General features: G+C 48.9%; 1 protein-coding gene across 1 annotated transcript in view; it reads right to left on the bottom strand.

Moving 5' to 3' along the window:
- LOC147110818 (FYVE, RhoGEF and PH domain-containing protein 5-like) overlaps positions 1–15939 on the bottom strand; it is a 1561072-nt gene that overhangs the window by 777504 nt on the left and 767629 nt on the right. The window contains exons 4-6 of the mRNA XM_085999968.1: positions 8306–8364; positions 8170–8200; positions 6907–7058 (exon numbers count right to left, since the gene is read on the bottom strand). Coding sequence (XP_085856094.1) covers positions 6907–7058; positions 8170–8200; positions 8306–8364 — 242 coding nt within the window. The remainder of the gene's footprint in view (positions 1–6906; positions 7059–8169; positions 8201–8305; positions 8365–15939) is intronic.

Genomic DNA, 15939 nt, shown 5'->3' with positions numbered 1-15939 from the left:
CCGCACTCTTCATTCACTCCCCCACCCAGCCCGCACTCTTCATTCACTCCCCACCCAGCCCGCACTCTTCATTCACTCCCCCACCCAGCCCGCACTCTTCATTCACTCCCCACCCAGCCCGCACTCTTCATTCACTCCCCACCCAGCCCGCACTCTTCATTCACCCCCCACCCAGCCTGCACTCTTCATTCACTCCTCACCCAGCCCGCACTCTTCATTCACCCCCCACCCAGCCCGCACTCTTCATTCACCCCCCCACCCAGCCCGCACTCTTCATTCACTCCGCACCCAGCCCGCATTCTTCATTCACTCCTCACCCAGCCCGCACTCTTCATTCACTCCTCACCCAGCCCGCACTCCTCATTCACTCCCCACCCAGCCCGCACTCTTCAATCACTCCCCACCCAGCCCGCACTCTTCATTCACCCCCCCACCCAGCCCGCACTCTTCATTCACTCCCCACCCAGCCCGCACTTTTCATTCACTCCCCACCCAGCCTGCACTCTTCATTCACCCCCCAACCCAGCCCGCACTCTTCATTCACTCCCCACCCGGCCCGCACTCTTCATTCACTCCTCACCCCCCTGAACCCCACCCAGCATGCACTCTGAGGCTGAGATACTTTGTCAGGACAGTGTGAAGGGAGCTTCATTCTGTATCTAACACATGCTGTGCCTGCCCTGGGAGTGTTTGATGGGAAAGTGTAGAGGGAGCTTTACTCTGTATCGAACCCATGCTGTACCTGCCTTGGGAGTGCTTGATGGGACAGTGTAGAGGGAGCTTTACTCTGTATCTTACCCATGCTGTACCTGCCTTTGGAGTGTTTGATGGGATAGTGTAGAGGGAGCTTTACTCTGTATCTAACCCATGCTGTACCTGCCCTGGGAGTGTTTGATGGGACAGTGTAGAGGGAGCATTACTCTGTATCTCTCCCGTGCTGTACCTGCCCTGGGAGTGTTTGACGGGACAGTGTAGAGGGAGCTTTACTCTGTATCTAACCCATGCTGTACCTGCCCTGGGAGTGTTTGATGGGACAGTGTAGAGGGAGCTTTACTCTGTATCAAACCCATGCTGTACCTGCCCTGGGAGTGTTTGATGGGACAGTGTAGAGGGAGCTTTACTCTGTATCTCTCCCGTGCTGTACCTGCCCTGGGAGTGTTTGACGGGACAGTGTAGAGGGAGCTTTACTCTGTATCTAACCCGTGCTGTACCTGCCCTGGGAGTGTTTGATGGGACAGTGTAGAGGGAGCTTTACTTTGTATGTAACCTGTACTGTACCTGCCCTGGGAGTATTTGATGGGATAATGTAGAGAGCGCTTTACTCTGTATCTATCACGTGCTGTACCTGTCCTGGGTAACAGGAGGGTTTTTGCAGTATGTGGACAAAATTTATTTACCCTTTTACAATTCACTGGTGAAGCCAGCTCTGTTATGTCACTCCATAACTTTACAGACACTTGTCCTCCTAATCCTTGCTAATATACAAGATAGAATGCAGGAGACAAGGTCTAAATTATGAAGAAGCTCATAAAACTGAACTCTTATGTTAAGAATTATAGAGGGGATCCATGGCCAGGTCTAAGATGGTGCAGATGTAACTGCGAGTATTTGAGCTGGAAATTACGGCACTCCTTCTCCATAGCACGCCCCACACTGTGGCACTGCCTCACCACGGAAACCCCTCACCGTGACCCCCGTCACCAAATCACCAGCTCACCGTGACCCCCCCTCACCCACTCACCGTGAACCCCCCTCACTCACTGTGACCCCCCCTCACTCACTGTGACACCTCTCACCCACTCACTGCGACCATGCCCTTATTCACTCACTCACTGTGACCCCCCTCACTCATTCACTGTTACCCCCTCACTCACTCACTGTGACCACCCTCACCCACTCACTGTGACCCCCTTCACCCACTCACTCTGACCCCCTCACTCACTCACTGTGAGCCCCCTCACTCACCCTCTGTGATGCCCCTCACTCACTGTGACTCCCCACTCACTGTGGCCCCCCTCACTCACTCACTGTGACCTCCCTCACTCACTCACTGTGAGCCCCCCTCACTCACTCACTGTGACCCCCTCACTCACTGTGACCTCCCTCCTCACGCAATCACTGTGACCCCCCCTCACTCACTCACTGTGACCACCCCCCCTCACAGCAGTATCAGTCTGGATTCTGCGCTCAATCCTGGTGTGAACTTCTGACTCATGGACAAGGGGCAACCCTCGGTTACATTCATCAAGATGATGGTGCATCTTCCAACATCTATTTTGCTGATGCAGTTTACTGCTGCAAGGATGAAGTTTACTTGAGGTTCTGTCTCTTCCATATTCACTGCTTTTGTGAGTTATTACAGACTTGAAAGCACGTTTGCTGTCTTTTATTCTTTGTGCATTGTGCAATCTCTGGGTCATATAGATTGCCATGTAGAAACTGAGAGATTATCTGGAGCTACCTAAGAGCAGTCAAATAAAGGAGGCTTTAAACTAAATCAGTGGTCAGGTACCAGAGGCAGGGGCTTCGATGGGAGTGTTAATGTACCAGTGAGGGGGGCTCTGATGGGAGTGTTAATAAAGCAGAGGGAAGGGCTTCGATGGGAGTGTCAATGTAATAGAGGGAGGGGCTCGAATGGTGTAGTGTATGTACCTTTAAGGGGAGAACTACTTTTTGCAGCTCCTGTATACTGTAGTACCGGCAGTGACCACACCTGTATATAAACCCTGAGTAGGGATCTGTATTGTTAGTTTTAGAGTAACCCTCCTCCAGTAAACACCTGTTGATTGTTCCTCTGCAGTCTCTGTCTATTTCTTGAAGGACACCATACATCAAGATTCACGGATTTAACATAGGCGACGAGGATGGGATTCGAACCTACCTGCAACTCTGCAGAGGAAGGCCGATTTCAGAGGCACGGGAGTCAACCATCCGGCTGGGACTCCAGTGAGGCAGGCTGGCAACAGGTACGGCGCAGACCCTTCCCGCACAGCGGCAGCTAGAGCCGACCGACGGCACAGGAAAAGGCCGAGCAGCATCGGCGGGAGCAGAGAGAGAGGGTAAAGCGCACAGGGCGCAGCCGGGGTTCAGGACCGAGCGGCATCAATGAGAGAGTCACGCAGGAAAACGCGCAGAGCGCGGCCGGTGTTCAAGGGCTGAGCAGCGTCCATGGGGGAAGAAAGGAAAGTGCGGAAGATGCCATTTGAGCCGCAGCGAAGAAGGGAGAGCGCGGGAGACGCCATTTTTGAGCCGCAGCGGAGAAGAAGGGAGAGCGCGGGAGACGCTATTTTGAGCCACAGCGGAGAAGGGAGAGCGCGGGAGACGCCATTTTTAGCCAGTCTAACCACACCCAGGGATGCCGAATAGTGGCAGTGTCACAGCGTTTGAAAATGAAGTCGAAGATTAGGCGACATATGCAGAAAGCATAGAAGTGTACTGCAAGGCGAATGAAGTGCCAGATGCCAGGAAAGCACTGGTATTGTTGAATTCCATGGGTGCAACCGGTGCCTTATGCGATCCGCCCAGCCGTCGAAGCAGAGCTGGAAGGTTTGGTACATTCTGGAGTACTGTCCAAAGTGGACTGGAGCGAGTGGGCTACACCCATCGTTCCTGTAATGAAGAGGTCGTTGAGTAATACGCCTGGGGAACCAAAGAAGGTTCGCATCTGTGGGGACTTTAAGGTGACAGTGAACCCAGTCTTTCACATGGTACAATATCCGCTTCCGCGGATTGAAGATATTTCCGCCTCGCTATCTGGAGGAAAACGCTTCACTAAGATTGATCTGGCCCAGGCGTACCTGCAAATGGAGGTAGAAGAAGCCTCGAAACAGTACCTCACGATCAACACTCATACAGGTCTCTACCAATACAACCGGCTGGTGTTCGGGGTAGCATCAGCTCCGGCTATTTGGCAAAGGGCAATGGAACAAGTCCTGCAAGGGATTCCAGGGACCCAGTGTTATTTGGACGACATCCTGGTCACGGGCGAAAATGACAGTGATCACCTCGCCAACCTGGAGCAGGTGCTCACTAGATTGAAGGAATATGGGCTCCGAGCTAATCGCCACAAATGTGAGTTTTTCCAGAAGCAGATCTCGTATTGTGGCCACGTTATTGATGAAGAGGGGTTACATAAGTCCCCTGAAAAGATTGAGGCAGTAGTCAAGGCTCCAGCACCGGAAAATGTGTCACAACTGAGGTCGTTCCTCGGGCTGGTGAACTACTACCATAAGTTCTTGCCGAATTTGTCTACAGTACTACACCCACTGAACACCCTACTGCAAATGGGGGTACCATGGAAGTGGAATGACGAATGTAAATGAGCTTTCCAGAAGTGCAAAGAATTGATCACATCGAAAGAGGTGTTGGCTCATTTCAACCCAGCACTACCAATTCGGTTGGCGTGTGATGCATCACCCTATGGTATTGGAGCGGTGCTGTCGCACAAATTCCTGGACAGCTCGGAGAGGCCAGTAGCCTTTGCGTCTTGGTCACTAACTTCAGCCGAGCGTAACTACGCCCAGATTGACAGGGAGGCCCTCAGCCTAGTGTGGGGAGTGAAAAAGTTCAACCACTATCTGCACGGGCAGAAGTTCACCTTGCTAACTGACCACCAACCACTTGTCTCCATCTTTAATCCAAAGAAGGGCGTTCTGGTGATGACTGCGCAATGGCTACAAAGATGGTCCCTTTTTCTAGGGCTGAACCAATATGAAATAGAGTATAAGGGCACGAAACAGCATGGAAACGCTGATGGGCTATCACGCCTGCCACTGCCTACAGCGGAGGAAGCACCAGCAGTGGACCCTGTCAAAATATTTTATTCAACTATAATTGAACGCTTGCCAGTAACTAACGCGGATATAGAGAAGGAGACCCGAAATGACCCGACACTGTCTCGGGTATATGACTTGATGGTGAAGGGATGGCCAACACATGGCGACTCACTGTTGCCAGCATTCTCATCCAGAAGAGAGCAGCTGTCAGTATGCCAGGGAACCTTGATGTGTGGATCCCGAGTGGTAATTCCACCCAAGTTAAGGGAGAGAGTGCTCAATGAGCTTCACGAAGGCCATCTGGGAGGGGTGAAAATGAAAAGCCTTGCTAGGGCTTATGTGTGGTGGCCGGGGATCGATCAGCAAATCGAGGACCTGACAAAGAGCTGCTCAGGATGCAAGAAGGTCCAAAATGCACCACCACATGCCCCTCTACACTAATGGGAGTGGCCCTCCTCTCCATGGCAACGGGTGCATATTGATTTTGCTGGTCCATTCATGGACTCAATGTTTTTAATAGCCGTGGATGCGCACTCGAAATGGCCTGAGGTGATCAAAATGTCCTCCACCACCACGGAGAAAACGATTGCAGTCCTACGGACCATATTTGCCAGGAATGGCTTGCCAGAGCAGATTTGCTCTGGTAACGGACCACAGTTCGTGTCCGAAGATTTTCAGAAATTTATGAAAAGGAATGGGGTAAGGCATTACACATCCGCCCCGTATCATCCAGCCACAAATGGATTGGCTGAGAGGTTCGTACAAACCTTTAAAAAGGCAGTAAGGGCCATGTGCGATGATGACATTCCACTGCAGCATAAGGTGGACAATTTCCTGTTAGCCTACAGAAATGCGACACATGCAGTCACCAACCAGACCTCGGCCATAATGTTCTTTAACCGAAAGTTGAGATCTCGTCTGGATTTGCTCAGACCAAATGTACGAAGAGATGTTGAGAATAAGCAATTCCAGCACATCAATGAGAAGCCGACAAGGAGCTTCAATGTAGGGCAACCAGTCTTGGCCCGTGACTACCGAACAGAGAAATAGCAACCAGGAATGATATGCACACAGCAGGGGCCACTAATGTACACAGTGGATGTTGGGGAGAACATTGTGAGATGCCATGTCGACCAGATCCTAGAGTCACAGGAACGAGTCAACCCCACGTCTCGCGTACCTGGTGATGAATCCGATATACAGGTAGCATCTACCCCAGAAACAGTAGCATCGGAAGCTGATGAACCAACCGACGACAGGGGGCCAGAATCGCATCTGCATCAAGAGCAAGACACTCAGGAAAGGCGCTATCCAGAAAGGATCAGGAAGCCGCCCCAAAGACTGAATTTATAAATGGACTATTTTCAGTTAATGTTGTATGTTAAAAGTGTTAATTGTTAAATGAATGTTATGGTACTGTTAATCTAAAAGGGGAGGAATTGTAGTGTATGTACCTTTAAGGGGAGAACTACTTTTTGCAGCTCCTGTATACTGTAGTACCGGCAGTGACCACACCTGTATATAAACCCTGAGTAGGGATCTGTACTGTTAGTTTTAGAGTAACCCTCCTCCAGTAAACACCTGTTGATTGTTCCTCTGCAGTCTCTGTCTATTTCTTGAAGGACACCATACATCAAGATTCACGGATTTAACAAATGGGAGTGTTACTATACCAGAGGGAGGAGCTTTGATGGGACTGATAATGTACCAGAAGGAGGCGCTTCAATGGGGGTGTTAATGTACCAGAGGGAGGTGCTACGATGGGAGTGTTAATGTACTAGAGGAAGGGGCTCTGATGGTAGTGTTAATGTACCAGAGGGAGGGGTTCTGATGGGCGTATTAATGTACCAGAGGGAGGGGCTCTGATGGGAGTGTTAAATTACCAGAAGGAGTGGCTTCGATCGGCATTACAGCTTGTTCTGGTCCCTTTGATTGATCTGGTTGCCTCACCCATTGGTTGATGATATCTCTAATCCCTGACAGACAGCTTTCAATAAAATGCAAAGTCTTTGCTTAATACAGACGCAACAGTTTGTTCCCGACAGCCTCGATTATCACAAACTTTGATTTAAAGTCACCCACTGAGTGGCTTCCACTGGAACTGAGACTATACACAGGATTATTGAAGTACCATTCTGTGATGCTGTGCTCCAGCTCTCTCAGTATATCCTCGTGGAGCTGGTGCAGTTCAGATACTTCGCACAGGATTCGAGCCACTCCCTCCTGGTCCAGCACAGGGCAAGCTTCACCACCAACAGCCCTCGTGGCTGCTTGTCTGAAATCCTGTTGGAAGAAAAATAGGCCAAATCGTAATATAAACACTGCACAGGCCATCCCATAACCAAAAGAGATGTACAGAGAGGTATGGAAGTGAAGGAGAGGTGATTAACTTCAAATTGAGAGTGGAGAGAGGTTCGGACAAATGTACTCGTTATAAAAAATTGATATAGAAGCTCATTGGAAGGAGCAGAAACCGACAATGAGCTGCGTCAGGGAGGCTGGTAATGTGCAGCACACGGTGTGGGAAGGCCAACGTATGGAGGTGGCTCAGAGTACAATGACAAACAACTTGTATTTATACAGCGTCTTTAACATCGTAAAATGTGCCCTGCTCCCTGCCCGACCCCCATCGCCATTCACTACGTGACCCCTGCTCTCTGCCCGACCCCCACTTGCCATTCACTCCGTGACCCCTGCTCCCTGCCTGACCCCCACTCGCCATTCACTCCGTGACCCCTGCCCCCCGCCCAGGCCCCCTCATTCGACTCCGCCCACCCCCCGCCATTCTCCCCGCCTACCCCCCGCCATTCTCTCTGCGTGGCCAGGAATCTCGGGGCTGCAGCATCACATTGCTTCATTTACATATATGTACATTAGCAAGAAGGAGGCTTAATGGGATGGGACTGCAGAAATTGGGGGATAAATCAAACTGGGCAGAAAACTGGCAGGAAAGCTTCTACCCAATTCACTGGTGAATTAGCTGCTGGGAATAAAGTGAGGGCTGATGGATCTGTGTGTGGGTGGAGAGGTGTCTGCAGTTACTTCACAGGAGCAGGAAGAGGGCCCACTTACACAACAGGACATTTCTACAAAGACATAGGAAATGCTGGAGGCTCTCCACCAGTGTCTGGAGAAAGTTATGAGGGGTCAACATCTAGGGTCTGGACCCTTCATCAGAAGCTGCTTTTCCTGCAATTCATTCCCGTTCATTGTTCTATAGAAAGAGCTTTGTTATGTTTGTTCTGAAAGCTCAGCAGACTGGAGCTGTGATTATCAGCTAGCTATTGGAAAGCACCAAGACCCTGCTCTATGCACATTTCACACTGAGCTCTTACTCTGCACAGGAACATCACCGCACCAAAGGCAAACTGATTAAAAACAAACAGCTACTCACTGTGTGGAGGAGCTTCAGGACATTGACATATCTGTGGGAGTCAGAGGGAAAGGAGTAGAATGATCAAATTTGTAAGAAAACATGGTGTCATAAGCCACATTTCAAAAAGACATTTTAGGTCAGGGTTTGTACTTACGCTCTTTCTGAAGTCATCATTAATTTTGCAATGTGATATGCTTCAAGCTCCTTGTCACTCTAGAAGAAAGTGAATAAACACTTAGGGTTTGATTTTATCTCAGGTGCGGGGAATTGCCGGGTTCCCCGAATTTAGTGATTCCCACACGATTCTAAATGGGTCTATGAGATTGATGCAATTTTAACTCAATTGCCCAATTGATTTCCAGCGTGTGGGAAGCCTTGGCAATTGAGTATTTCCAGCCAGAAAGTCGCAGAATATGACGTCATTATTGCTGCTGCTTTTAATGTCCACAGCAAGCCTTGCTTCCTCTGCAGGCTCCCAAACTTCAGCATTAAGATGGCACAGGAGCCTGCAGGAGCAATGGCCAGCGGAAGGGCCAGATCTGCCCCCAAATTTGATGAGGCTTCACTGCAGGCATTACTGGATGGTGCTAGGGCCCAAAGGGAGGTCCTGTTCCCTTCCTCAGGGAGGAAGAGGCCCCCTAGTCAGATCAAGGCTGTGTGGCTACAGGTGGCAGGTCAAGTCAACTGCTTGGGGCTCACACGAAGAATGTGGTTGCAGTGCAGGAAAAGATTCCATGACCTTCTTCGCACTGGAAAAGTAAGTACTGTATGATATTTCCATCACCCTCAATCTGATCCCCATTGCCTTTCCTCACCAGCACTCAGCTTTAGCAATCTCTTCCTGCACATCCCACTAGACACTCATATCCATGCACCCTTACCCATTCCCTCTCTCTCTCTATGCTCACATTCACAGAACTATGCCACCCTCACACTCCCTCTCACTCTGATGCTTTGAACACAACTGACAACACACAGGGAGGGCCCTTGGTATTGCAACCTCACTCCATCTTTGTCTCCTTCTAAGTATCTATGCTATGCAATCTCTGCACTCACTCCTTCATTCTCACTCAACCTCCACTTGTCTCTCTCATTGCAGGAAAAGAAAGCTCACAACAGGAGAGAGCAAGCCAGGACAGGAGGAGGGCCACCCTCATTAGCCCAGCTCACCCCCTGGGTGGAAGGCGTCCTGGAGATTGCCGGGGCTGACCGAGATGTGGACGTTGGGGAAGGACAGACAGGAGCATCCCCGCAAGCAGGTGACAGAATAGTTTTCCAACTCTCTCATTGGCATTGCATGAGTCACTGATAATGATTCTGAAGCTACATCATATGGTCTTATGATCATCTGCAAAATGCAATGTGCATGTAACCTTGGCATCACATCTCTAACTTTTTCCTTGACTCCCCCACAGGACCATCGAGAGCCCCTTCCCCACTGTGCAGGAGGAAGAGCCTGAGCAGCCACACTCCTCAGAGGTATCTGCAACCTCTGAGGGCGCAGCGTCAGCAGAAATAAGCGCACCCAGCACCAGCTCAGACACTCACACCTCGGTGGGACCGTCGAGACATAGAGTAGAGTTGTCACCTGGTGTATCACAGCTCACAAGTGAGCATCAGCAGATTGTGGAGACAGTGACAGCAGTGGAGAGTCCTCGTCGGAGGGTGCAGGACTCTGCCAGCTCAGCTCAGCTGCATGTCGACCCTCTGCCTCTGGGTCCATCCGCAAGATCAGAGGTGATGGAACTCCATGCACAGATGCAGGAGTTTCTGGCAGGCTTTGTCTCCAGGGTCACTGCGAGTGTGGAGCGAATGGAGGAGTCCATAGCGACCATGAACAGAGCCTTAGTGGAGTCATTGGAGCATGAATGCATCAACACGGAAAGGATGGCTACCTACGTGGAAATGATTGCTGCCTCCATGGTAAGGCTGGCTACTGTAGAGGAGAGGATGGCTATGGTAGAGGAGAGGAGGGCAATGGTAGAGGAGAGGAGGGCTACGACCATGGAGGAGGTTAGTCGCCAGGGTATGGAAAACATGGTGAGTGTTCAGAATAGAATGACATCTCTTGAGGGGCGATGGGCATCTATTGAACAGAGAAATACCAGACCTTCATGGAAGTCCTTCTGAGTAGGACTGCCAATGTAGATACGGGTCCCCAAGGCCCCCCTGATGTGCAACAAGCTGCTCTCAAGCCACTTTCAGGCACTGAGGGGGAGATGACCCATGAGAGGGAGGCTGGTGGCAGACCTCAAGGAAATGGGGGCTCCTCTCCAAGCGCTCACACTTCCATGCGACTGCAGAGCCCTCGGCCAGAGCCCCGCCGGAGTCCACACCCAATGGAGATAGAGGTCTCAACCCCTGCACAGCCGCAGGAGCAGCAGACTGCTGGCGAGCCCTCACAGGCTCGCCATCCCAGAGGATGCCTGCCAAAGGTGTCGAGACAGGAGCAGCAGGAAAGTGAGCAAGGGGCCTCAACATCTGCTGAAGCCACAGTGGAGCCACTACATGGAGCACGCGTAAGAGGATACTAAAGCACAAATAGTCACAACGGTAGTAACTTGGGTGAAATGCTGTGTATTTTGTAAAAATGCCATCAGTTGTTTATTTTCCATAAAAATTCTGATGGCAACTTCTGCAGTTGCGGCGTGTGTCATTTCGCAAATGGGGCTGGAGGTCCTCGAATGCCAAGAGGGGAAGGAAAAAAAGGCCTCCCATGCTTCTGGTAGGTGCCCCAGTTGAGGAAGCACTGAGTGCGGCTGGCGAGAGGGGTCTCGCAGGAGGTCACACTGGAGAGTGTGTGAGGCTCCAACCTTCCACAGGTGTGGTTAGGCCTGGTAAAAGTTGCCCCAGACCTGAGACAACAAAGTCCTGCCACCTGCAAATGATGACTGATCTAATATCCTCTTTAATGTTGGACCTGCAGCTGATAGTCAGCAAGCCAATAGTGTTCACACAAGGTTTCACAGGCGTCATCCCCACCAGGGGCGATTTATGTGGGAAAAGGGTTAAACAGGCAAGAACCTGTTAAAATGGGATTATAAAGGCCAATCAGTGCAGTTTAAGGGCCCGCCTGTTGCAGGCAGCACTGATTCGGGTCAATCAGACACAGCTAGGTTAAAACGGCATGGAGGTGGGAGCCAGGCGGGGGGGGGGTGTGGGGGGAGTCCCGACACCCAGGTTTTGCAATTTTAACCTCCAGCACGCCTAAAAGCCCGCCTATCGGCTGCGTTAAAATCGAGCCCTTAGATTCAGCTGTACACGCCACTCCCCAAAACTGTTACTGTCCACTCCCCAAAACTGTAACAGTTACACTCACTCCCCAAAACTGTTACTGTTAGACTCCACTCCTCAAAACTGTTACTGTTGCACTCCACTCTCCAAAACTGTTACTGTTACACTCCACTCCCCAAAACTGTTACTGTTACACTCCACTCCCCAAAACTGTTACTGTTACTCTCACTCCCCAAAACTGTTACTGTTACTCTCCACTCCCCAAAACTGTTACTGTTAAACTCCACTCCCCAAAACTGTTACTGTTACTCTCCACTCCTCAAAACTGTTACCGTTACACTCACTCCCCAAAAGTGTTACTGTTACACTCCACGCCCCAAAACTGTTATTGTTACTCTCCACTCCCCAAAACTGTTACTGTTACTCTCCACTCCCCAAATCTATTACTGTTACACTCACTCCCCCAAACTGTGACTGTTACACTTACTCCCCAAAACTGTTACTGGTCCACTCCACTCCCCAAAACTGTTACTGTTACAATCACTCCCCAAAACTGTTACTGTTACACTCACTCCCCAAAACTGTTACTGTTACACTCCACTCCCCAAAACTGTTACTGTTACTCTCCACTCCCCAAAACTGTTACTGTTACACTCCACTCCCCAAAACTGTTACTGTTACACTCCACTCCCCAAAACTGTTACTGTGACACTCCACTCCCCAAAACTGTTACTGTAACACTCCACTCCCCAAAACTGTTACTGTTACACTCACTCCCCAAAACTGTTACTGTTACACTCCACTCCCCAAAACTATTACTGTTACACTCACTGCCCAAAACTGTTACTGTTACTCTCCACTCCCCAAAACAGTTACTGTTACACTCCACTCCCCGAAACAGTTACTGTTACTCTCCACTCCTCAAAACTGTTACTGTTACACTCACTCCCCAAAACTTACTGTTACACTCCACTCCCCAAAACTGTTACTGTTACACTCCACTCCCCAAACCTGTTACTGTTACTCTCCACTGCCCAAAACTGTTACTGTTACACTCCACTCCCCAAAACTGTTACTGTTGCACTCACTCCCCAAAACTGTTACTGTTACACTCCACTCCCCAAAACTGTTACTGTTACAATCTCTTCCCAAAACTGTTACTGTTACACTCCACTCCCCAAAACTGTTACTGTTGCTCTGCACTCCACAAAACTGTTACTGTTACACTCACTCCCCAAAACTGTTACTGTTACACTCCACTCCCCAAAACTGTTACTGTTACACTCACTCCCCAAAACTGTTACTGTTACACTCCACTCCTCAAAACTATTACTGTAACACTCACTGCCCAAAACTGTTACTGTTACACTCCACTCCCCAAAACTGTTACTGTTGCACTTCACTCCTCGAAACGGTTACTATTACACTCCACTCCCCAAAACTGTTACTATTACTCTCCACTCCCCAAAACTGTTACTGTTACAATCCACTCCCCAAAACTGTTATTGTTACACTCCACACCCAAAACCGTTACTATTACTCTCCACTCCCCAAAACTGTTACTGTTACACTGCACTCCCCAAAACTGTTACTGGTATACTCCACTCCCCAAAAATGTTACTGTTACAATCACTCCCCAAAACTGTTACTGTTACACTCCACTCCCCAAAACTGATACTGTTACACTCCACGCCCCAAAACAGTTACTGTTACACTCCACTCCCCAAAACTGTTAATGTTACACTCCAACCCCCAAAGCTGTTACTGTTACACTCCACGCCCCAAAACTGTTACTGTTACACTCCACTCCCCAAAACTTTTACTGTTACACTCACTCCCCAAAACCGTTACTGTTACACTCCACACCCGAAAACTGTTACTGTTACACTCCACTCCCCAAAACTGATACTGTTACACTTCACTCCCCAAAAATATTACTGTTACACTCCACTCCCCAAAACTGTTACTGTTACTCTCCACTCCCCAAAACTGTTGCTGTTACTCTCCACTGCCCAAAAATGTTACTGTTACACTCACTCCCCAAAACTGTTACTGTTACACTCACTCCCCAAAACTGTTACTGTTAAACTCCAGTCCCCAAAACTGTTACTGTTACACTCACTTCCCAAAACTGTTCGTTACACTCCACTCCCCAAAACTATTACTGTTACACTCGCTGCCCAAAACTGTTACTGGTACACTCCACTCCCCAAAACTGTTACTGTTACACTCACTGCCCAGAACTGTTACTGTTACTCTCCGCTCCCCAAAACTGTTACTGTTACACTCCACTCCCCAAAACTGTTACTGTTACACTCACTCCCCAAAACTGTTACTTTTACACTCCACTCCACAAAACTATTACTGTTACTCTCACTGCCCAAAACTGTTACTGTTACTCTCCACTCCCCAAAACTGTTACTGTTACACTCACTCCCCAAAACTGTTACCGTTATACTCCACTCCCCAAAACTGTTACTGTTACTCTCCACTCCCCAAAACTTTTACTGTTACACTCCACTCCGCAAAACTGTTACTGTTACACTCATTGCCCAAAAACTGTTACTGTTACACTCCACTCCCCAAAACCGTTACAGTTACACTCCACTCCCCAAAACTGTCACTGTTACTCTCCACTCCCCAAAACTGTTCCTGTTACTCTCCAGTCCCCAAAACTGTTACTGTTACTCTCCACTGCCCAAAAATGTTACTGTTACACTCTCTCCCCAAAACTGTTACTGTTACACTCCACTCCCCAAAACTGTTACTGTTTACACGCACTGCCCAAAACTGTTACTGTTACTCTCCACTCTCCAAAACTGTTACTATTACTCTCCACTCCCCAAAACTGTTACTGTTTACACTCACTCCCCAAAACTGTTACCGTTATACTCCACTCCCCAAAACTGTTACTGTTACTCTCCACTTCCCAAAACCTTTACTGTTACACTCCACTCCCCAAAACTGTTACTGTTACACTCATTCCCCAAAAACTGTTACTGTTACACTCCACTCCCCAAAACCGTTACAGTTACACTCCACTCCCCAAAACCGTTACTGTTACACACCACACCCCAAAACTGTTACTGTTACACACACTCCCCAAAACTGTTACTGTTACACTCCACTCCCCAAAACTGTTACTGTTACTCTCCACCCCCCAAAACTGTTACTGTTACACTCCACTCCCCAAAACTGTTACTGTTACACTCCACTCCCCAAAACTGTTACTGTTACACTCCACTCACCAAAACTGTTACTGTTACACTCCACTCCCCAAAACTGTTACTGTTACACTCACTCCCCAAAACTGTTACTGTTACACTCCACTCCCCAAAACTATTACTGTTACACTCACTGCCCAAAACTGTTACTGTTACACTCCACTCCCCAAAACTGTTACTGTAACACTCACTCCCCAAAACTGTTACCGTTATACTGCATTCCCCAAAAATGTTACTGTTACTCTCCACTCCCCAAAACTGTTACTGTTACTCTCCACTCCCCAAATCTTTTACTGTTACACTCCACTCCCCAAAACTGCTACTGTTACACTCATTCCCCAAAACTGGTATTGTTACACTCCACTCCCCAAAACTGTTACTGTTACACTCACTCCCCAAAACTGTTACTGTTACACTCACTCCCCAAAACTGTAATGTTACACTCCACTCCCCAAAACTGTTACATTTACACTCCACTCCCCAAAACTTTTACTGTTACACTCACTGCCCAAAAGTGTTACTGTTACTCTCCACTCCCCAAAACTGTTACTGTTACACTCCACTCCCCAAAACTGTTACTGTTACACTCCACTGCCCAAAACTGTTACTGTTACTCTCCACTCCCCCAAACTGTTACTTACACTCACTCCCCAAAACTGTTACTGTTACATTCCACTCCCCAAAATTGTTACTGTTGCACTCCACTCCCCAAAACTGATACTGTTACACTCCACTCCCCAAAACTGTTACTGGTACTCACCACTCCCCAAAACTGTTACTGTTACACTCCACACCCCAAAACTGTTACTGTTACTCTCCACTCCCCAAAACTGTTACTGTTACTCTCCACTCCCCAAAACTGTTACTGTTACTCTCCACTCCCCAAAACTGTTACTGTTACACTCCACTCCCCAAAACTGTTACTGTTACCCTAAACTGCCCAAAACTGTTACTGTTACTCTCCACTCCCCAAAACTGTTACTGTTACACTCACTCCCCAAAACTGTTACCGTTATACTCCACTCCCCAAAACTGTTACTGTTACTCTCCACTCCCCAAAACTGTTACCGATACACTCCACTCCCAAAAACTGTTATCGTTACATTCCACTCCCCAAAATTGCTCCTGTTACTCTCCACTCCACAAAACTTTTACTGTTACACTCCACTCCCCAAAACTGTTACTGTTACACTGATTCCCCAAAATTGTTACTGTTAAACTCCACTCCCCAAAACTGTTACACTTACACTCCACTCCCCAAAACTGTTACTGTTACACTCCACTCCCCATATCTGTTACTGTTACACTCCACTCCCCAAAAATGTTACAG

The sequence above is a fragment of the Somniosus microcephalus genome, chromosome 11 (assembly GCF_052327205.1).
Source record: "Somniosus microcephalus isolate GS21.2 chromosome 11, FLI_Smic_1.0, whole genome shotgun sequence".
NCBI classification, from domain to species: Eukaryota; Metazoa; Chordata; class Chondrichthyes; order Squaliformes; family Somniosidae; genus Somniosus; species Somniosus microcephalus.
This window is presented reverse-complemented; position numbering and strand designations above follow the sequence as displayed.